The sequence below is a fragment of the Chelonoidis abingdonii genome, chromosome 7 (genome assembly GCF_003597395.2).
Source record: "Chelonoidis abingdonii isolate Lonesome George chromosome 7, CheloAbing_2.0, whole genome shotgun sequence".
In the NCBI taxonomy this organism is placed as follows: domain Eukaryota; kingdom Metazoa; phylum Chordata; order Testudines; family Testudinidae; genus Chelonoidis; species Chelonoidis abingdonii.
In genome coordinates, this window is record NC_133775.1 from 86,967,497 (window position 1) to 86,990,458 (window position 22,962).

The 22,962-nt window shown below is 39.9% G+C and overlaps 1 protein-coding gene and 1 long non-coding RNA gene across 7 annotated transcripts in view; one reads left to right on the forward strand and one right to left on the reverse strand.

Moving 5' to 3' along the window:
* LOC116833106 (uncharacterized) overlaps positions 1 to 2,120 on the reverse strand; it is a 62,291-nt gene extending 60,171 nt beyond the window's left edge. The window contains exon 1 of the long non-coding RNA XR_004375608.2: positions 1,885 to 2,120. This is a non-coding gene — a long non-coding RNA (uncharacterized LOC116833106). The remainder of the gene's footprint in view (positions 1 to 1,884) is intronic.
* Positions 2,121 to 2,240: 120 nt separating this feature from the next.
* The window catches only part of GABRB2 (gamma-aminobutyric acid type A receptor subunit beta2), a 260,387-nt gene continuing 239,665 nt past the window's right edge, over positions 2,241 to 22,962 (forward strand). For 5 of the 6 annotated variants that reach the window (XR_004375606.2, XR_004375607.2, XM_032794347.2 and 2 more), the window contains exons 1-3: positions 2,382 to 2,465; positions 2,580 to 2,671; positions 3,559 to 3,626. Coding sequence is in view for 4 of the 6 variants with exons in the window: in XM_032794347.2 (XP_032650238.1) it covers positions 2,389 to 2,465; positions 2,580 to 2,671; positions 3,559 to 3,626 (237 nt within the window). In the remaining 2 variants the exon portion in view is untranslated. Of the gene's footprint in view, positions 2,466 to 2,579; positions 2,672 to 3,558; positions 3,627 to 22,962 lie in introns of all 6 variants that reach the window. The other variant, XM_032794346.2, reaches the window with a different exon arrangement.

The following is a 22,962-nucleotide window of genomic DNA, read 5'->3' on the forward strand; positions in this document are numbered from 1 at the left end:
ATGGATGCTGGCCTTTACATTTATGTCTCATGTATTCAGCTTTTCCTCCTTTGCATCCCTGTTGTTTCTTCAAAGTCTCCTAAGCTGCACCCCTTCTCCTACATAGTATCTGTGCTTTTACCATCTGCCTGTTCATTTGCACTCCTGGTCCGTGCACCCCCTTCCCATGCCCCTTCCTGATGCAGTTCTCTTCAGCTGTATCCCCTTGCCATTGTTTCCTCGGACAGCTGCACTCACTACCTAGTTCCCTTACCACAATCTAGACCATGCCACCTGAGTTGCACCCTCTTCCCATGCATCTTATTGCCCGGGTCCTCTTCTTCAGGCCCCCATCCAGCCCTTCTCGCTCGTGCCCCAGCTGGTTTGGAGGAAGGAGCCGGAGCGAGGCTTCCCTCCCAGCAATCTACCAAGAGCAACCGGGACCTGCTGCCGGGCGTCACGTGGACCTAGCGGGTCCGGGGGCCGCTACAGCTGACTGGCGCACGCTGCAGCCGCAGCTCTGCAATTCTCACTCCTGCACCTCCGGCCAGCCAGTGGGTTTGGTTTTTAAATGCAGTGCATGCCCAGGGAGGCCGGGGACTGTGCTCTGCCTCTTCACGCGGGGCTCAGCTACCTCTTGCTTCAGTTTATAAAATATATCCATACGTCTAAAAAAAAATCCCTCGTCCAGGCAATTGGAGCCGTTTGTTTGTTTGGTGACCGTGATATGCATGCATGTGAAATGGCCTTTCACCAGGCAACGGGCTTTGGTCTGTGGAGAAGGAGAGTATGAGGTTTTAAACCATTCCCCTTTGGGTGGAGGGGGGCTTAGCCGGCCTGAAGCTCCTGTCATTTGCTGTGAGTGGAATGACTAAACGTTTATTGAGGGAAAATCGGAGGCTTTGAAAGCGTCTTTTCCTTAGCCACGGTTCACGTCTTTCTCTCTCTGCAACACTCACCCTTGTTTCTTTCCTCTTCCCTCCCTGCCTGCCTTCCCCTTGCAGCGAATTAAATATTGCTTTTGTGAACTGAGAAATTAAGCGTCTCTGCCTAATTCCCTTCGCTGTGCAATCCAGGTAAGGCGAGGACGCGTGCACACCCCAGATCCGTTCAATGAAGCAACACGGATCCACGGGTCCAAATGGGTATTTGGAGGAGGAGGTGTAAAAGGAGCTACAGCAGCGGGCAGATTTGCAAGGAATAAATTTAAGTCCTCTCTTTCCCCCACCCCTTCCCTCCTCTCTCTCTCTTTCTCCTGCTCAGGATTTAAATGTCACTCAAAACATCCTCAAATCAGTTTTCTGCTCGTCTCTGCTTTCTTCCGAAGCATTAATTCGGCCCAACACTGCATTTCAGCCGCTCTGGTGTTTTACTCAGAAAGGTAAGGAGGGTCTGTGAGTGGAAATGCACCGGGTATGGAATGGTCACTAAAAGCCTGGTTTTCTTTGCAGGGTATCGCGCTCCCCTACCCCATTCCGTAGCCAGGCTAAATCTACCTGAGGAATTTGCATTCCCTGCTAAAGGGGAAAATAGCATGATCCCCTCCCCCGCCCCTGCAGCCTCCCCACACTTGCCCATCCTTGCCAGCCATTGCTGTACGCTTTAGGAGCCACGCTAAAATACAATAAAACATAAAAGCGAGACGTTCGTTGTAATTGCCACCCTTTTAATATTATAAATCTCCAGAATTGCTTGGCTGGTAACGTCATACAGCGAGTCCCTCTCTCCCCTCCCCAATTCCTCTGACCTAGGAACAGCTCCTGCTAGGAGAGTAGGAAACATCCGAATCCCTTCTTACAAGAACCTGGTTCGTCATCATTTCATTTTCCCCCAGGAAGATTACCATAGGCTCAACCCTCTTCCCCCCCCCCTTGCAAATCTAGGTCCCTTTTTTCTGCCCCTCACCTTTCTTCACGTAGACTGATGTTTCCGGGGAGCGTAAAGTTAAGCTACCTCCCGTGTCTGCCTCTCGCAGCGTATGCACGATTTGCAGCCCCAGTTTCTTTTAAACCTCTTTCCCCCTCTGTTTCTAATCGGATCCTGCACATGCCCGCCCCACTTTAAGCTAGGTTGCAAAACAGCCGTACCCTGCAACTCCTGAAACTTCCCTGCTTGCTGCAGTTTATATTATATTGTAATATACTGCCAAAAAGACAAAAAATACACTCGATCCTCCTGTGGGATGACTTTTTTTTTTTTAATAATGCATTTCCTTCTTCCCCTTTAATTTTTTTTTTTTTTTTTTTTGGGCAAGGAAATTTGCTCTATCTCCAGCAGCAACCACTGCTCCTTTGATGTTGTGGTACGCCGTGCGCATGCGCCTCACATTAGAATTACTGCACTGGCCAGAATAAGTTGGATCTCTTCTCCTCTTCACTGAAACCCTAAATCATATCAAAAGCTAAAGGGATGTTGAGAGTCCGGAAAAGGGGCTACTTTGGTATTTGGTCATTCTTCTTAATAATAGCAATGGTGTGTGCACAGAGGTAAGTGAACGAGACATCTCTTTTCCTTCACTTTGAATTGCCCTGTATGCCACTGTTCCCCGAATGGGGAGATTGGCTCTGAGAAATAAGAAATATGTATTATTGTTTTTTTAGTGTCAATGACCCTAGCAATATGTCGCTGGTAAAAGAGACCGTGGATAGACTGCTGAAAGGCTATGACATTCGCCTGAGGCCAGATTTTGGAGGTAATTTGATTGCTTTTTGAATAAGAGCTGTTCCATACTCAGGCTGTGCATCTTCTGTATGTGTTTTGCAGCGTGTTGTGGGTGCTGCTGCTTTGGTGTGTATGTTGCCATTTTCTCAAGCTGACCCAAAGTTAAGCCAATTGTTACTCAATTTTCTTAGCACCGGATGCTCTTAATGCGACCATTGAAAGCTGTATATTTGTAATCGGGTTCATTTGTGAGAGTGTGTGCGGATAACTTATTAATCCATAATTAAACCCTCGGTTAATTGGCTTTATTGAAATGCAAATCTCTTAAGTTTATCCAGCGTTTGTTCTAGTGAGCCTAATATGTCTGTGACCACAGTTACTATTTTTGAGTACAAAATATGCTCTTAACTGGTACAGAAAATGACACTTAACCCAATGTTTGCTGCAACTTTGAACTAGTTGTGTGCGTGAATGTGTGTGTACTACTCCAGGAAGCAATCTTAAGAGCCGGGTATAAATCATTGGAATCTCAGTGAGATTCTTTTTTCTCAGTTTGTCTGTCGCATGTGTACGGTAGAAGGAGTTAAAATGTGCAGTCTTTTCTCCCCCTCCCCCACGTACCGAGTCGAACTGGTTCATACAATAATCGATTTGTGTGTGTCTGTCTATATAACCAGTGTCTATAGAGCCCCTGTTATTAACACGTGTATGCATGTTACATAAAATGTCCCTACAGCTGACGGCGGAGGCAAAGGGTGAACACTCTGCAAACGGAGGGTTTTCCAGGTATCAAAGGAGATCCTGGTTTGTTGTTATCAACACTCGTGCCATATCGTCCTTTGATTAGTCTTGATAACTCTGGTGAGAATGAGTTAAGTTCTTAGAGATCACATTGCGGACCATCTCGTTGGTTTGCAGGTCCACCAGTGGCTGTTGGCATGAACATAGACATTGCCAGCATAGACATGGTATCAGAAGTCAATATGGTGAGTATTTAGTTTTTTTACCCCCTCTCTCTCTCCTGAAGATTGTGGTAATAAGCTTGGGGGTTGGGGGAGAAATGTCTGATTATTTCTCATCTGGTCACATTGTGCAATGGCTGGTACTCCCCATCCCCCACTCCACCCCCAAAATCTCCTGCTGCTCTTTGTGTGCATTGTAAACCTAGTAAGGACTTGTTCTCCTCTTTGGCATTAGGAGACACTGCCTTTGCCTGTCTGCTACAGCAAATGTTACCAGTCCAAACCTGCATGCAGATTCTGGGGAGTGAAAAAATCCATGAAAATCTATGGATAAATGCATTTAATCAGAGGGGGGGTTGGATTTAGGGAGGCTCAGGTTTGTGCCTCCTGCCCTCGCCACCCCCCGGAAAAATCCAACAAATTAATAATCTGCAATATAGGCTACAAGGATTATTTTTATATTATGACTCACAACATGTTCAAAGCTTGTACGATTTATTGACAGTCTTACTATTTAGTAGCTACCACTTCAGACGTACTGTAAGCGCTATTGAGCGGGCCCTCGAGTTTATAGTCGGTGGAACAAGGTTAGTCTTGTTTTGCTTCATGCAAGAGCGCCCCCTGCTGACAACGGGGTTCTACTGCAGCCGAAAGACAAATTATAATACCCTTCAACTAAATCCCCGATGTGCTGCTGTTCGTTCTTTAAAAGAGTTTAAATTATTTTTTTCTTTGCACTTTGTGCCTATTGGGGAGCGAAGGGACCCGAAAATGCTTCAGCTAGCAAGGCCACATTGGACTGCCTGCAAATTATTTGATGCAATTACAAGACCTACATGCTTTTTCATGTGCCAGTCACTGAAAAGTGCTTAAATGTGCAGAGGAAGTTTGTGAACTGGGTAGAGAACTAGGTCTATTCCCAGCCAGATTTCCTAACGCTTGATCTCAAACTAAACTAGGTATGGAACCACACTGTGCAGCTAGCTACCTCTTCTCTTATGGGTGAGGTGATGGCCCGTTAATACATAGTTCAAAAATGTCTCAAAGCATTGTGCTTTACATCAAAAATGCCTTTCAGATTATGTGGGTGGGAATTGAGTTCAAATGGAGATTTTGCTTACAGACTTGTTTTTCTACCTAACTTTTTTTTACAAAGCGAGTTCTTTTACAAACTACACACACAAAAATCAGCCCCAAATAAACATTTTAATTTATGTAAATCAAAGCTATTCCTGTGCTCTTCATTAATAGTCTATACTTAATACAATATTGAAGTTGCTGAAAGGATAATAAGAAGTTAACTAATTATTAGTGTGTTTTGCTTCCATTATTTGGGGGTCTAATGAGCTGTTGAGAAAACAGCAGCATTCCTGAAACTAACATCTGAGAAGGAGCTCTTCAGGGGTTAGACTGGACTTTCCTAGTGATGACTTTGCTTACATGTAAATGTTATGGGCCAGATTCTGCAGTCTTAACCTTAATTTCAGTTTTGTTTGGTTAAGGGAACTGGTTTGGGCCCTGAATGATGGCATACAGACATAAAACATTCTAGGAGCAAAGGCAACATGGTAAATGCATGTTAATGAAATGTATGGCCTGGGAAGGAGATAAGTATCCTGTTTAAAAACAAATTGTCCAACATTGCTGGCACTTCTAACTATACATGTGGAATTATTTTTCAAAGAAGTTATATAAGTGCCACTTTGCACTATCTTGACCTTTGTACCCATTAAAATATATTTTGCTTAATGGTTCAATCGTCTGACCTGAATTAATACTTTCCAAAAATGCTGTACTCCCTGGGTAATGTTGTCCAGTGCACTGGCATCCATTTGTGGTTTATTTTCGTAACTGAAGGTGTTCTGTGACTTACAGCAAATGTTCCATAATATAAAATGGCAACTTTAGGATTACAAGAATATTAGCTTTTGTTTTTGGAAGACTTGCTAGTTGAGTGCTTGGTCCTGCTGTCATTGGAGACAATGGCAAAGCTCCCAATAACGTCACTAGGAGCAGAATCAGTTTCTAAGTATTAAGTTTTAAAGTAGTTGCCTAAAATACAGTCTAAAATCTTTACACTGAACTTCTGGTTTTGTTGTCATGGTATACTTTGGTATGTTCTATTCAGGAAGTTTAGGTGCTAAAGAAACAAAATTACATTTTATTTTATACAGCTTCCTTGTAATGAAATCTGGGTAGAACAGGTATGGCATATATAGAATCTTTATAAACATCCATTAGCCATTCGAGAGTTTACTTGCTAGTGCTGTGAGCTAGAACTGTTAGGTTAGTGTTACATCCCAAAGTCTCTGCAAAACTGGACGTTGATCGGATTCTTTTTTTTCATTTAAGAGGGTGCAGAATCTGTTAAATAACTTCCAGAAATTTGATCTCTATTTAAAAAATGTCACCTGTGTAATGTGGCACAACACACATAAACTGAATATTGTTTTGAAAACTTTTTGTGTATGTCTTGAATATTTAAGTTTCTTTAATGAAAATTGTACTTCAGAAAAACAATGAAGTCTTTTAAGGACTTTGTTAGATAATTTGGCAAAATTGGCAGGCGGGTTTGTTGTAAAGAGACATATATTCAGTTTTACCAATCACAATTGTGTTATAGACTGAATATTGTATAACTGTATCTGAGCTTAACTAGTTGGAACATGACTAATTTCATTCTTGAAACCACAAGTTTTTCTTCAGTAATTTTTTTATCGTTTAGTATGGGGACAGGAGTTTCCTAATCAACAATAGTAAGTTATTTTCTCAACCTATTAACTGCAAAATAAGAAACACATAAGAATGCACTTACAGTGCTCTAAAAATCATAATGGATATATATCTTGATAGATTAACAGTGAATGACCTAGGAAGACAGGCATACAGGAAGAGAAGGAGAGAAATACTTAACATATAGGGTTGTGTCTTGCTCCTCTTGAAGTAAGTGGGAGTTTTGGCCTTTGATAAAATCTCTTTGCAGCTCTCATTACTTCAGAAAGGTTCTCATCTCATTTAGAGATCCTTTTTGCTGCCTGTGGACCTTCTGCAGTTCATATTGAAGTCAGTGGCAAAGTTCTCACTATCTTCAATTGAAGACAAATCATTGCTGATATATATTTATAGCTTACACTAACTTTTTGCCTGCAAAGGAGAGTATACAACCTGGGCCATTAACATGAGATGATCACTGATAACTGGAATATGAACTTAGTTTTAAAGTCCCATCCTTTCCAACAGAAAGACACACACTTCCATAGTCAGAAAGTTTTTCTATCATCACTATCCACAGTAAATCAGGCTTTGCAGTTGCCTTCAAAATAGCTACTCTGGTTGGTAACAGCATTAAAACTGGAAGTAATTCATTTACTTCTAACCTTTCCTAGTTAGAAAGTTGGAGATATGTTCATAAGCTTAAATTACTTTTTCAAAACCTGTTGGTAAAGAGTATATATGTACTTGACTTTCCAGCTCTGGGCTATACTGAATGAACATAAAGGGAAGTAGTGAGTCCTTCAGCTACATCTGTGAGTTGATAGGTTTCATGTCTGAATTTGCTTTCAGGCTTCATATTTTGCACAGGAGTAAAATACTTCAGGTAATGCTTTTGTGCAACACAGTAGTAACCAAAGCTAATTTCATTGACTTCTTTGTGCTTTGAATCAGGCTCTGTATTACCATTGTTGAGAGTATGCTTTGTGCCAGTCATGCTGCAGTTTTCCTTAAAGGTTTCCTGGTGCAGGTGAAAGTTGAAAATAAACATGAAGAGGTGTAATAGCTACTTAAACCAAAATGGTTTTCCTGTCACAATGAATCCTGTGTTACATAAGATGAGCTGTATTGCAGTGAGCCTAATATAACATTCTCAAGAGAGTTTCCAGGTGTTTGTTACTATACTTGAATTTCCTTCTCAGCTTCCTTTTTCCCTGGTACTAATCAGCCTCATTATAAAGATAATATCTCTAGAGGGCTTAATAGTCTATTTTTAAACAACTAATGCCAGCTGAGATGTCAGATTTCCAAATCTGCACCCTCTTGATTAATAATTGGAGCAGAGACTTTTGACACTGACACAGCAGCTAAGATTCCTTCTCTCTCCCCCAACATCTGTATTATGTTTAGAACACAAACTTTAACCTACGCATTTGTTTGGTGGCACAGAAGGAAATTTGGGATATATTTTTTCCTCTGAAGTCTTCACTGAGTGTCCTCTATAGCATATTCTGCATTTGTTTTGCTTGTTGACCTTCTGTGGATGAGATAGTGATCTCAGAGGAGACTATTGGACTGGAATTAGGTTCCAAATTTTGGTTTGTTTTTTTAAAAATAGTTGGAAACAATTTGTGTGTGCGAATGTGGCTCTTTTGGAATTCTGATAGAGAATATCCTAAAAAGAGAAGGAATTCTTGATATATTTTATCCCCCAAATTAGTTTTACTTTAAGCGATGTGTTATGTTTAATTTAATTATAGCTATTAATCCATACTGAGGTGAAGAAGGTAGAATCTAAACAAGCGACTTGGTTCAAAATACGCACTTGGACGTAATTTTAAAGAGCAGCAGTAATATGTAGATATTGGCATGTGGCTTTAGTACGCATGCATGGAGCCAAATTAATACATTAGACTGGTTTGTTTTATTGGGAGTCGTCAGGATTGGTTGAGTGTATAATCCTTCCATCAAGAAGGAGTTACGGGATACAAAGGCAGTGTTAGTATATCAGGGTAAGATTCACTTCTTACAATCTGCTGAAGTTTTTGCAACAGACCCTAATAGCATCTAAGCTCTGTGGAGAATTACATTTAATATTATATTGCAACTTCTGTACTCAAGGTGCCCCAGAGTACAGTAAGATACTGATAGGTCTAGATGTAGTGATACCAGAACTGTGCCGTGGTAACTTTTCTTGGTAGGACAAAGCAGTACTCTGTTAGTGGACCTTGTGTTTTCAGTTTCTGTCACTAGTCCATATTCACTGCCGTGTTCTCTTAAAATCTGCCACACTGCCTTGAGGTATTCCAGGTAGGGAGCATTAATAGAGGATCAACCGAAGCAGTCTGGTGTTATGAAAATAGTCTGATGCGGGTTTTCAACCTTCAGGTAGTCAGAAATTGCCTCTGGGTGTGTGAAGTGGGAACAGGGCTGATGAGAGGGAGGTAAGGGGGAGCAATTGTACCAGCCCCCCCCCCCCCCCAAAAAAGGTCTATAATCTCTGTACAAATAAAGTGAAATTGGACAGGGTGGGACCCTAGTGAGCAGGATGTACTGGAGTCCAAATTTCTCTCGATGGGCCTGGTAGGGAGACAGGATAGGAGGGACCATTTGCTTGTTGGGGGAAGGAGTGTGGTGGGTAATGCTGATAAGGGGAAAGGAGAGAGGTTGGAGCCAGATAAACCAGAAAAGGGCAGAACAAGATAGGGATAGAGCTCTGGTAAAGGAAAGAGAAGGAGAGGAAGAAACGACAAACAGAGAAAGGCGGAAGACGGAAAACATGAGGGGGAAAGGAGAGAGAGCAGGAGGGAAAGAGATGAAGAACATTGTGCCTGCTGGCAATAATCCCCTTATTGTTTACATACAGGAGATACTGGCAAGGGCAGGAGTAGTAGAGCATTGCCACTTCATATGCCTTGATATAGGGCATCTAAACATGAAAATTAAAGTCACATATTGGGAGGGCATCACTTGCTTGGTTTTATAACACAAGATTACTATTTGTTCATTCCTGTTTTATTATTTCTGCAGTGACATGGGTGTGCATGGAGCTGTTTGAACAAAAGACAATGGTCTTTTCCCAGAAAGCTTCTAGTCTGAGTCTCATGTTGAAAATATTTCTGCAGATAGATTTAGAACTCTTGCACTCCCAAAATTATCCTGACTGCACACCCGTGCTGGTAGTGAATCACTGTATAGATAAATGTAGCAACCCCTATGAATGCAGAAGTAGAGCCCAAATGTTTAGGATATGACAAACTGTCTTACTGAAAGAAGGAATTTTGGTTTGAATATTGAGATTATCCATTGTTCATTTTGAATAGTGCACCTCTACCCTGATTTACCACAAATTCTGATAACGCGATAAAGCAGTGCTCCTGGGGGGCGGGGCTGCGCACTCCGGCAGATCAAAGCAAGTTTGATATAACATGGTTTCACCTATAACGTGGTAAGATTTTTTTGGCTCCCGAGGACAGCATTATATCGAGGTAGAGGTGTATAATGATTTCTTTAATTTCCTGGAGAGCGCAGGGTTCAACAGAAGGGACCTCAGTTTAGTATCTTGTGTGAAGGATTTAGTAGTACAGTGCCCTCTCCCAGGTCTGTGGTATAAAAACCCAGTAAGAGCTCAAATGATGGTAAAAAACTTGCATTCATGAGCAGCTGGCCCAAAAAGAGAGTGATGCCATTAGAATTATAGGCATGGGTTAAAATATATGAAGTAGATCTGTATAATGTGCATATATTATCATGTATTTTTTTTTATTTAAGACACCTACATATGAATTGAATTAAGCTTTAAAAATACATTTTCAACTGAATACAATCCAAATATGCGTTCTTAATATTATGTATTTTATGTTCAAATAGTTCCTGGGAAATGGGCACCTACTTCAGTAAGACATTAAAGCTGAGAGTGAGATGTATTTTATTTATAGGAAATGGTCACTTAGCATGTCTGCATTTCCTGTGGTAGCTTTCTCCATTAACTGTTAACTCATTGGCTTATCTTATGTTTAGAGAACTCTCTGTGTGTGGGTACATATCTCTGTCTGATGACCTGTAGCCACTCTCAAGCCCCTCTTTATACCTTCAAATGGATGATATATTAGCTTCCACCTGTGTGCTCTTCCTCCCTACAGTAGACAGGAAGCATTTGTTCCTTTAGCATTAGCAATCACATTCAAATTATAGTTGTGGTTGAGTACTATACTATTTATTTAAGAAAGAGAGGTGTGAAAGAGATAAAAATAAAGAAAAGTATTTAATGCAGAGGCAGTGACAGAGACGTGTGCTACTATGAGCAGGAAAAACACAAGTTACAAAGGTTAAAGAGTGGTAGCTATATTCTTCATGCTATTAGCAAGGACCCACTTTGTAAATGCTCTTTGGAACTGTCTGTCTTTTTGTGCTTCATCTGAATGTCAGTGTGTACCCTGCTTCCAGGTAATGCTGTTTTAAATAATGAAGCCCTGACTTTTCTCCTTTCCCCTCCCCACCCCAAAGACTACCTCCTAGTCACTTCTGAAGGTGTTCCCTTTGACTTTCTAGGGTGTATTGCTCTCGACTTCGTGGGCCCAGGCTAGCACTGAGGTTATTCCCACAACTATTATTAGCACTTTAGCATGAGCCCAATTCTGTAGACCAGACTCTGAGAGTCACTGCTGTGTTTTGTTTTATTTTTTGGGTTTTTTTGCCATGTAGATATACCCACAGAGATTGCACAGAGTTTCAGAAATAAACTTTAATAAATGCCCATGACCTATAAATCTTGAATCCGTAGAAAGGAGCCTGTTACAGTGTCATCACCAGCTTCTGTTTAAATGTATGGTCTTTGCACTGACCTTTAAGGAAGACAGTAAGTGCCCAGTTCAATGGCCTGATTTCAGTGGGAGATTTTCTTGCTCAAGGAGTAATGAATTGGACCCTACAGACCTGATCCTGTAATTTCTTTCATACAGAGGTACAGCTGTGACCACTGAAGTCAGTGAGGTGCTGGGTGCAATAGTCCATCTTGTGTGCAAGGAGTTGCAGTATCCTGTGACTTAAGACATATAACAAAAAATCCTTGACTTAAATCTTCATTTGCTTTAAAATTAATGCAGCATTTCTATATAATTATCCTGATATCCTTTTCTTTGCTTTCCTTTAACAAATTAAACATACTTCATTGGACATCACATTTTCTATGCTGCAATTGTTTCAGTCTTTTTTTTTTTTTTCCAGTAGAAGTAGTTTATTTTAAATTGATCACTTTGGATTTATTCTTCAGACCAGTGGATAGTTGCCAGAAATTTAAAGCAGTTGCCTTGAAGATGATCTGTACAGCTAAGTTAATAATTACTGGCATCTTATTTCCTGTTAGTACTCACCCATAAATATTTTAACTAATTTGGCTTCTGCCAGAGAAGAGTAGATGTATTTGTATTTACCATGTTTTATGGACAATGTCCTCTAGTGCTAAATCGTAGGAAAGGACTCTCTGTGCACTTTGTTACCTGCTAGTACACGGCTTGCTGTATTTCATAACTTGGCTATTGGCAATCCCATAAAATCTTTATAGATTAACTGTGGTGGAATGAAAAATGTTTTTATATCATGTTCTACAAACATGTAACTTACAGTTTTAAAGAGATATCTGTGTTTGTGTTGGTGCCTCCGAGTGCTGCTAAAGTTCAGTCTATCAGTATTCCATGACAAAAGCCACCCTCTTTGTCCATGGTTTATAGTTTGTTTTTCAATACTCAACTGAGATGAAACTTGGCATGAAAAGGTCTCGGAGCGCATATGATGCTTGCTTGCCTGCCCCAGTGAGGCCAGTGGAACGGCTTGTGTGAATAAGGAGAGCAGGACATGGCCCCTTCTGACAAATCCATAAAAAGGGGATGGTTTCCTTTGTTTTTGTAACACCTCTTTAAAATAATGAAAAATTTCATCGTGCTACATTTTAAGCAGACCTAAGCCCTTAAAAACAAAACATCATAAAATGCGTGAGTTATTAATATTCAAAATTGACTACTGAGGTTTCACAGAAACTTGTAATTAAAAATGCATATTGATACGGTAATAGTGTTGTACCGTGGATTGACGAAAAGATAAACAGCACAGAAGAAGCCTTTGTGGTTTATTATAATTGCTCTTCAATATGCATCTATGAACATTCCCACCTCTCTCATCTTATTTTAAACAGCAATATTACCAAACAAGAGAGATGTAGCTGCTCGTGTAGAGATATTAGTGACCCCTAAAATGATGATAAAACATTAAGGGAAATACTCTTTCCTCTGTGCTGATGATCATTTGGAGTGCCACCTGTGGCAAACGGCCAGATTATCAAATGAAGGTGCTTACATTGTATCTACAAAAAATATTTGCATGCTGTTTGTGCTGCACAGACATTATTTACATTTGCAAATGGTGAAGCTTGTTGAAATCAATGGGTAGACTCCTGTTGGCTTTGGATTAGGCCCTGGTTGCACATCTAGGTACTCATTTGGGGGCCAGATTTTGGTTTTGCATGTACAAATATGTATGCTCATTGTTGTCAGCCTTTACTGAAAATGTGGTGTTATAGTCAAAATTCTGTCCTCAAAGACACAATTTCAGACACTTGACTAGGATGGCACAAGTCTGACTGAAAGCAGAATTTGTCATTAGGCTCATGCAGTTCAGAGGTAATGTTCTGAGTCTGAATCCTTCCTGTGCCGTCAGACATCGCTTGGGGCATGAACAATGTTCTGCCATCCCTGTGTATCCTGGGATGCTCTTTGTATTTTCTCTATGTTAAGTCCTATAAGTTTTCCCTCACTAAATATTGTTTGACAGAGTAATTCTTTTGGTCAGCCCATTTTATATGTTCCTCCAGCATAACAGCTATGGCAATGATGTCAGTCATGGAAGTGCAGCTGCACTTGTGTGAATTTGTCCTGTGAGATTTATCGTTTATATTGATCAAATAATTTAAAGGCCCCTGATTCCATAACAGCCAAATTCTGCTCTCAGTGGTATCTCTGTAGGAAAATCAGTGGAATCACTCTGGATTTACAGCAGTGCTGTTGAGAGAAGAATTGAGCCCTACTTGTTTTTAAACACGTTGGCTTTATTCTTTTGCAAAAACATTAGCACTGAATCTGCAAAGATACACAGCATGGTATAATGAGATGATCTGATAAATGCGAACTGAAAGACATCTACATTTTCTTACCTATATTTATTCATTTCCATAATAAATTAATGTCTCATATGTAAACAGCTCAGATTTCCAAACAGTCTTCCCCTCAGATAAGCTTCAGTGATACACCTGCTTTCAGTAGTGATTCAACTTAGACATTTAGATAGTAGCAGGAACAAGCCAGACAACAGAAGTTAAGCAAACGACCATAACTGAAATGTGAAAAAAAAGCTTTGTGAGCTAAGAAACGTTTTGGGATTTTTATCTTGAGTTTTCTGGTTTGGGTTAGTTTGTCTGAAAACTGCAGCATGTTACGGGCCAAATTTTTAAAAGTGCTCATTGTGCTACACAGCCATTATTACATTTGCAAATGTCTAAGCCCATTGGAGTCAATGAAAAGACTCCTGTTGACTGTGATTCAGGGCCTAGTTGCACATCAAGCACCTAAATGAAGTGGCCTTATTTTCAGAAGTTCTCAGCATTCCACAGCAACCATTGTTATCAAAGACATAACTACATTGTTTTAAATGGGAACTGCCAGGTACCTAACACCCTTGAAAACTGGCCCACTTTAAGTGCCTGGATGGGATCCGAACTTTTTTGGAAACCTGTCTCCAATTCTGGATGTTGCTTTTTTTTGAAAATCTGACCCTTTAATTTTATTATGTATTAAATCTTTAATGGGAGTTTAAATTGTAAATTATTTAGTTGAGTCACAGACCCATTCTAGTCTACTGAGTAGTAAAATATACCTTTAGGCTATGTAAATGTTATATTTAGGCCTTGAAAAAGGTATCTTTAAGATTAAATGCATACTTAATCACACCCATTTAACCAATGGAGTAAAATAGCTTGAAATCTTTATGATCCATAATCCAAATATGTATTTTCATTTGTGTAGTACTTGTTACCCAATAGTCCAAAAGTCTTTATGGTTCATTGTGTAAATCTATAGTTCTGTTCTCTTTTTTACAGTGGATATTTTTGAACGAATAGATCTAGCGCCTCCAAAGGAGTTGTTGCAGACTATTGTGGAAATTTCTTCCTATTTAAAGGTCTATTGAAATAGGAGGCTCTATTGTCTCTTTTGGAGCTGTCACAGTGGTTAGTGCTCATCTGTCTTTGGCACACGTGCTCTGAAAATATTGATACAGTTTGAGTCCCAATTAGTTTCCATGTGTAGTAAATGGATTTTCCAAATAATATATTTCAGAATTTTTTTCATATTTTTTTATTTCTGTTTTAAAATTATTGTATTTAAAAGATAGAGAGGAGGGAAACAGAACTAAATATGTTTTTGCATGTCATATTTACAGATGAAATGTAGCATATTGTAACTAACCGCATCACTATTATACTAATCGTGTAACTCCAGAAACAATCAAAGAAGCTCATCCAGAACAAGCAGTTTATTTTAAACATGATGAAATCCTCTCCAATTTCAAGAAAACACTCATTCCGTTATACCCTTCTGTAGTATTTAAGCTAGCTGTGGATTTTGTCACACTATGTTGAATGCTAGTGTAAGAGATCCTCTAAAGAATTGTTTCTCTGATAGAATTAGAGATATAATGCTTATTTCTGGACATATAAAGATCCTTAGGCTTCTTGGGATAAAATACTTTTAAACTTAGACAAATGACTTACAAAAATACCCTTTTAAAATTTAATAAATAGTCCTTTTCAAGATGTAGGAACATTTGTAGAGTTAAGCATAACTGAGACCTTTATACCAAGTTTCAGTAAGACTATATTACAGTGGCTGATGTGTAAGCCACTGAAAATAGGTTTGTAATGGAAATACCAAGAGACCCTTAACTATAATTATTCTTGTTAGTTTAAATGCCTAGAAATGAATACAGTTTTCACTGATCTACTATAATGTGACAGAAGTGACTACTCTCAGGGAAATTCATAGTGATTTCAGTTACTTTGCTGCATTAGGAAATTAAGTTAAATGTTATTCACCCTGTGCAGAGGACTCTGACAGTGCCACTCAGAGTGTACCATTCAGGTCCCATGTAAATTTTATTTTGAGAGTTTAAAGTGGTGCTGACTGCACGGGGCTGAGTTTCACCCTGTGTGCCCATCATAGGCGCTTACTCCATGGGTGCTCGAGGGGTGGAGCACCCACAGAAAAAAAATAGGGGGTGTTCAACACCCACCAGCCACCCACCAATGAGCTGTTTGGCAGTGGGCAGGAGGCACTGGGGGGGGGAGGAGCAGGGGTGGGAAGAAGGGCAGTGATGGCGAGGCATGCTCTGGGGAGGAGGTGGAGCAGGGGAGAGGCCTCGGAGGAGGGGTAGGAGCAGGAGGAGGAGGAGGAGGCAGAGCGAGGGTGGGGCCTTGGGAGAAGGGATGGGATGGGGATAGGGCCACAGTTGTGGAGAATCCACCTGGAAAAGTGGAAGTCGGCGACTGTGGTGCTAGTGGGTGATTAGATGACTAGAGATTTCCAATGTGAGATGGCTCCTTTCCTTTCTAAGCCATGATGTGTTTATCTGAACTAGGTCAACAGTGTCCAGAATTGTAACTGTCTAATAGCAGCTCAGTGTCTTTTGTGAAATCAGTGGGTAGTCTCAAGACTTACTGTTGGACAAATGAACACATCACAAAAAACATAATGGCTGTTATTGGCAGTTTCAATGGAGAGTCCGAAGGAGACCAAGCAGTCTTGGCATGGAGAATGAAGTATTTTCTCACTGCTAGGATTGGTTCTTCAGGGTATGTCTGCACTTAAATCACTACAGCCGTGCCACTGCAATGCCAATGACAGGGTTTCTCCTGCCAGCATAGATAAGCTATTCCCCTGAGAGGTGGTAGCTAGGTTGAGGGAAGAATTTTTTTGTTGACCTAGCACTGTCTGCAGGGGGACGTAGGTTGGCTTAACTTTGCCACTCAAGGGTATAGGTATTATGTCAACCTAATTTTCTAGTGTAGATCAGGACTCAGTGTTAGGGTTGAAGTATGTGTAGTCGGGTAATGGGAAGCCCATGTGGCTGCTGCCAGCGCTAAACTGGTTCTTCGATACATGGAAGACTTCAGTTTCCAGCTGTGTCTTTCTGGCATCTTCTACCTCTTTGAATAAAGTAATACAAAGGAACTCTCTTGCTCTGAGTTATAAGACTGAGGTAAGGTGTGTGCTAATGAAAGGACTTGAGTGTTGAATTTAATTTTGATTAACTTTTTAATTGGATTGACTTTTTGAGAACAGAAAGATGTATCAGCACTTGATATGTCACTTGACATTTTAGTGATGAGACATCTATGCTGCAGTATAGAATGACTAGATAACCATCTCACAGCTCTGCAAAGGCAGTAATTATCTAGAGCAGATGCAAAATAAGAGATTTCTTTCAAAATAAAGATCTTTCTTTTAGGGAAAGTGTTTGTTTGTTTCCACATTTATTCGCTCATGCCAACTTTATAAGCATAATGTATCTTTTAGCTTTGTTTGCTGAGTAAGCCCTGTGAAAAACAAGAAAAGATTTTTTTTTTCACCCACATAATTTATGGAGAAGAAAGTACAAAATGAGAACACGTTTGCACATGAACGCATGAGCTGGGGTGGAAGTGGAATAAAGGATTCTGATGTTTTTCCCAATATGCTTTGACCTTATTTGTATCTACAGTTATTCCTTTCAATATGCATTAAAAGCAAATTACAACCAAAAAGTAAAACTGCATGGAGATACCAAACCAGAATATACTAAAAATGATCATATTTTTCCTGTCACACAGTTAGTTAAATGTATTGACTGCAGTACAGGTAAAGATTTTATCATTCAGTTCATTATTCAGGAAATGAAATATTATTTGGAGAGAAGAGGAGAAGGCTGGATGTTCAAAACAAAACAAAAAACCTGCTCCACTCTTTTCAAACAATTGAATTACTGTATCTCTATTTTTGGATAATTCTCTGAGAACTTCAGCTCAGTGTGCAGCAGTGGCCATAAAGGCTAACAAAATGTTAGGAAATAGATAGAAAATAAGACTGAAAATATCATAATGCCACTGTATAAATCCATCGTGTTCCAACACCTTGAACACTGTGTCCAGTTCTGGTTGTGCCATCTCCAAAAGAATATAGCGGAACTGAAAAAGCTTCAGAGAGGGGCCACAAAGATGATGCAAGGGAGGAAACGGCTTCCACATGAGGAGAGACTAAAAAAAGGTTAGTGTTTGCAGTAGTGTTGTTGTAGCTGTGTTGGTCCCAGGATATTAGTGAGACAAGATGGGTGAGATAATACCTTTTGTTGGTTCAATAAAATATGTTATTTCACCCACCTTCTCTTTAAAAAAGATTAGGGCTATTCAATTTAGAAAAGAGCCAGTTAAGGGGGCGGGGGAGGATAGAGGTTTATACAGTGATGAATGGCATGGAGAGAGTGACTAGAGAAGTGTTATTTACCCTTTCACACAATACAAAGCCAGGGGTCCCCTGATGAAATTAATAGGTGGCAGGCTTAATACAAACAAGAAGTAGTACTCTTTTTACACAATGCACAGCTAACCTGTGGAAGTCATTTCCATGGATGTTGCAGTAGCCAAAAGTATAACTGGGTTAAAAAAAGAACTAGATAAGTTCATGGAGGATAGGTTCATCAGTGGCTATTAACCAGGATGGTCAGGGATGTCACTCTGTTCTTGGGGTGATCCTAAACCTCTGACTGCCAGAAACTGGGAGGGAAAGATGAGATGGAGCACTCCAACTGCCCAGTTCTGCATGCTTCCCTGAAGCTCTAGTCTGGGCCACTGTCAGAGGCAGGACATTGGGTTAGATGGACCTTTGGTCTGACCCATATGGCAGTTCTTTGCACCTCCTTGCCTTGCTTCTTGAAAGATTGACAATTGCAGCTTCTGTTGGCTTAACATTTTTTAATAATGAATGGACATCAACATCACTATACTTTTGCAGCTGTTTATGAATCATTCAGAATGATTGCTTTTGCCATTTTTGCATTTGTTTATAAAGGTGGTGTGCTTGATAAGTTTATGCTCATGAAATAAAGGCACATTACTGCATTGAGTATTCAGTGCAAGTTGACTATGTACTTTTCCCTGTCGCTTTGGAGCTTGGTGCAAAAATAAGATATTGGGGAGGGGGTTGGGGGGGGGGGAAGGGAAGTAAATTGCATCCTATGTGAGAGTTTTAGGTATGGTGGGAATAGTAGATTTGGTTTCCTCAAACCTAAACCTGCACCTGGGTCAGATCCAAAACTGGATCTGTCTGTTTTCTTATTTGAGTTGAGATGCAGCTGAAATCTTGTGAGAACATAGGCCTAGTCTTCATCTGACCTTGAAGCTGAACCTTTACCTATTCTTTACCTCATTCCAGTTGCTGCTTCCTTGTCCCAACTCCAAAATATGACATATAAAATAACTTGGCTGGCCAAAGGTTATTTGACATCATGACTCTCAGTGTAGCCAAAACACACACATTGTGCCTTTGTGTCTGAGAGTAGAATAGTTGCCATTCATTTGCAAAAAGATGCAGACCTGCTTGTAGAACTGCAGCAGCGTTTTTCAGTGCCATATGGGACAGCTGTGTTTGAGTTTCTGGATTTCAGACTTTCAGCAAAGTAAAATGCATTCTGAAGCTGGCATGATTGATCTCAGCATAGAAAGGATGCCAGTATTACACACTAGCCAATCAATCTGTAACTGTTATAACTAAGGATTTGTGGAGAGCTTCACGAAGGCCGGGAGTGATAATACCAGGGCATGAGTCTACAGCTGATTGTGTTTATGGATCTCCCACTGGAATCAACAAGAGCTGTGTGTACAGATAGCTTCAGAATCAGGTCTGTAGGAGGAAAGGATGATGCTGGTGATGGTAATTCTGAAGTAAAGTTATCTCAAGTTATCTGTCACTGTTGGTGACTGAAGAGGCTGGGTGTTGGGAGACCAATATTAAAGCAGACTAACTTTAATACACTTTAATAGCTCAGAAGATAATTGAAATAGAGAGACTCAACTCACATATAAGCTCCATCAGACTTTGTTTTTTTTCAAGTTCCATATCGTTCATACCCAAATACCGCAAGCACATCCCCCATCTAGAAACAGCCTAAACAATGGGGCCTCAGTGGGCTTTGTATTATGATCAGAGACTCTAATAAATCAAAAACACAACACCTGCAGTTTAGCAAACCAAACACATTATTTATTGGCATGTTTTCCTACAGAGAATGCAGATTAAAATGGCTGCAGTCAGCCTGTAGTTTGTATGGTTGACTGTTAAGGTGAACTAACCAGACAGTATAAAGACAAAGGGAGTACAAGCCATATTCTTCCCTATCCCAGCTCTAAGGTCAAATTGGGAATAAACAAAAAATGTACTCAAGCTCTGTCCACAATTGCAATTCCACATTAGCTTCTGTATGTTTCTGATCAAATGTTCAATAGTGAGATCATTAAAAATGTTTACATTCAGTTTTTGTTAGACTTGAGAGCTAACCCCTGTAGAATGAGTGGGGTCTATTTCTACTTCTCCAAGCTGCTAACCAGATGCTGCTCTCAGTTACACAGCTATAATTATATTATGATTATCTCCACTGGTGTGACTGAGATTGGAGTTTGGTCTGTTGTTTGTTTCTGTTAGCAGCCTCAGGAACAGCATTGATTACTATTCAGAAATGTTTCATTGCAACCATGCAAAAGTTGAGGAGTCACCACAGAAGTGTTGCTCTGGCAAACCACTAAGTACTAACTGAATATAACCACCACTTCTGTCCCTTAAGAGCATTGTTTTGTAACATGACTATCAACTAGATAGATCAGGTGACCTCAGATTTTGGTTCAGCCTTGAGATTATTTTACCCCAAATAGTAAAAGAGTAACAGTGCTTTGCCTTGTATGGAATAGAAAGAAGGCATATGCTTAGTTCTTCAGCAATTTGTCTGGATTAGCCACAAATTTATCGATATGAAACTATCAGCAACAGAGCAGAGGCAATCCTTGCAAGTGAACTAATTCTTGTGATGGGACATGCTCTGTTTTCATGACTACAAATCTGAAGACCATGAGTCTCACTCTAGCTTGCTTGACCAGGACATAATGGTCACCAAACTGACCTGCTTATGTATGTCCATGTATAGGTGCCCACTCCATTTGTCGCTCTTGTACTGAGAGCACAGGCACTCCTGCATCTGGCTGAGTCTCCATCAGCTTTTAACAGTCAACTCTTTTGGGGTACATGGGCAGAATGTATCCTCACAAACACTCCAAGTTTGGGAGGGTGAACGTCTGTTCCTCCCTTGCTAACTGGTATGTACTTTAAATGACTCTATTTTTCCCATTTCCTCCCTTGCTAACTGGTATGTACTTTAAATGACTCTATTTTTCCCATTTCCTTTGCACTGGTCCAGATGAAAAATACCAGCTTAAAGAGCTCAGCTTAATTAACAATAGTAGTCAAAATATTATCACACAAATTCTTCTCTATTTATGGTCAAACATTTCTATAAAGTGAGACTAAATTTCTCTTATATTGGCTGGGTCATTTACGCCTAGATATGTGGAACTGTTGGGAAGTTGATGAGTGGGGTTAGGTTTAATGTGATGTTGGGGAGTTGGTAGCAATAAGGAGATATAATAGGTCAAGCAGAAGGTATGGTGGTAAATCCTGGTCTAGTAATATAGTAGTATGGGATTTTCTTATATGAATCTCAGTGTAGGCATTGTTTAGTCATCCTATTTTAAAATGTTATTTAAAAATAGCACTTACAAACACAGCTAATACATTTGAATAAATAAAGAGCACAGTCAGTACTGGTAATTGAGTAGAGTAGAATATTTATGGTAAATTTATTTGGTTTAATCATAATGGGTTTTATAAGGTAGTGTGGTGTAAGAAATTATTTTGCATATCTTAAAGATTTTTTTTTTTTTTTTTGCATTCAAGAAACCTAGAAGAATTCAGTGTTTATGTATACTGGCAAGGTAATCATAAAATTTTATGTTCAGAAAGGTCTTGGAGACTGTAATTTTTCATTATTATACAGCTACCTTCACAGATCGTTTTTAACACTGTGTAAATGGTTTGGATCATCTGCCTTCATCTTTAATTGAGTAGTGTCTACTTAAAGACTAATGAAACTTCAGGAATGGTGATTGATGGACAGCATAAAACATCTGTTACAGCATAGAGCAGTGACAGAGGACTAACAATTGCATTTTTAGTGCCTTAAATTGAATTTAAACAACAGGCACTTAGAGGTTGTTGGGTTTTTTTTTTTTTTGGTCTCTTGTCAAAGCTAAGATCCATTTACAATGTGTATGTTAAATTAAGACAGTAGTTTGTTGAAATCAGAGCAAAATAAAATAGTCTGTTAGGGTTTGTGTTTTTTTGACTGGGATTGTTCATTTTTTCTTCTGAGAGTTACTTCTCTGCCCCCTTAAGGAAAACTCTATGTAGGAAAACATCCTTGGAATTAGGATTACTGTTACAAAATTAGAAATTAAAGCATCTGTGTGCTGCCTTGTTACTGAGTTTCTTACTTATGGGTATGATGGTGTTGAACTATCATTCTTCCTTAGAATGTTAAACCACAACTGGCATTAAATCTTATTCTTGTTTGCAGTTTCAGCACAGAGGCCAAATCATGGCATAAAATGCGACAAGAGATTGAAATATCAATCCTAGTGATAGGCCTTCCAGGTCACAATTGAGACGCATTGGTGGACATAGTGCAGAAGCTTGCAAGGTCAGGGGTTGTGGGAAGATGATGCTGTCTCTCTTGGGCTGTCACTCTTGTACCTTTCACAAACCCTAAATTTGCAAAATCAAGAAATCAAACAATATTTTAGATTCAGTTTTTTTTATTTAAGCGTAAGCTTCACATTCTGATTGCTTAGGATATGTTACAAGGCCACTTTTTGGGATGCAGGGGGAAGGTAGTCTGGGCCAACTACAGGCAAACATTATATACTTTTTTCTTCATTTCCTTCCTTAGCCCTGCTCTGCTTCTTATCACACTCAAATGCCTCTCCTCTGGCCCCCAAATATGCCAGGGCAAGTCAAGCCCCTTGGATACAGCTCTAAGGGCCTGCAAGTATTTCTAGAGCCCAAGCCAGTCTACTGCATCCTGCCTCTGTGCATCTGAATCACAACAAGTTCTGCTGTGTATTAGGCCTTTCACACTCATGGACTGGGTCTTCTTGAGGTGCTAGCTGATTTCCTATGAGACCTAATGTTGGACATCCTTTTCCAAGATGTTAGCCAGAAGCATCCGTTAATAGGTAGTAATTATATGGTAGCTAACATAAGTTGCTGTGAATGCTTACATGTCCTGCAATGCAATTTTTTAATTCAATGAGACTTTATTGGCACAATAAGCTAAAAAAGTATTGCCAGAGTATAAGAAAGAGACCCCTGAGGTAACTGTCTAAGGTAGGAGCCTTTTATGGTATGGCTACATGCTGTTTAGGGTAGTTCTCTATGCTTATGTCTACGCTGCAGTTAGACACCCACAG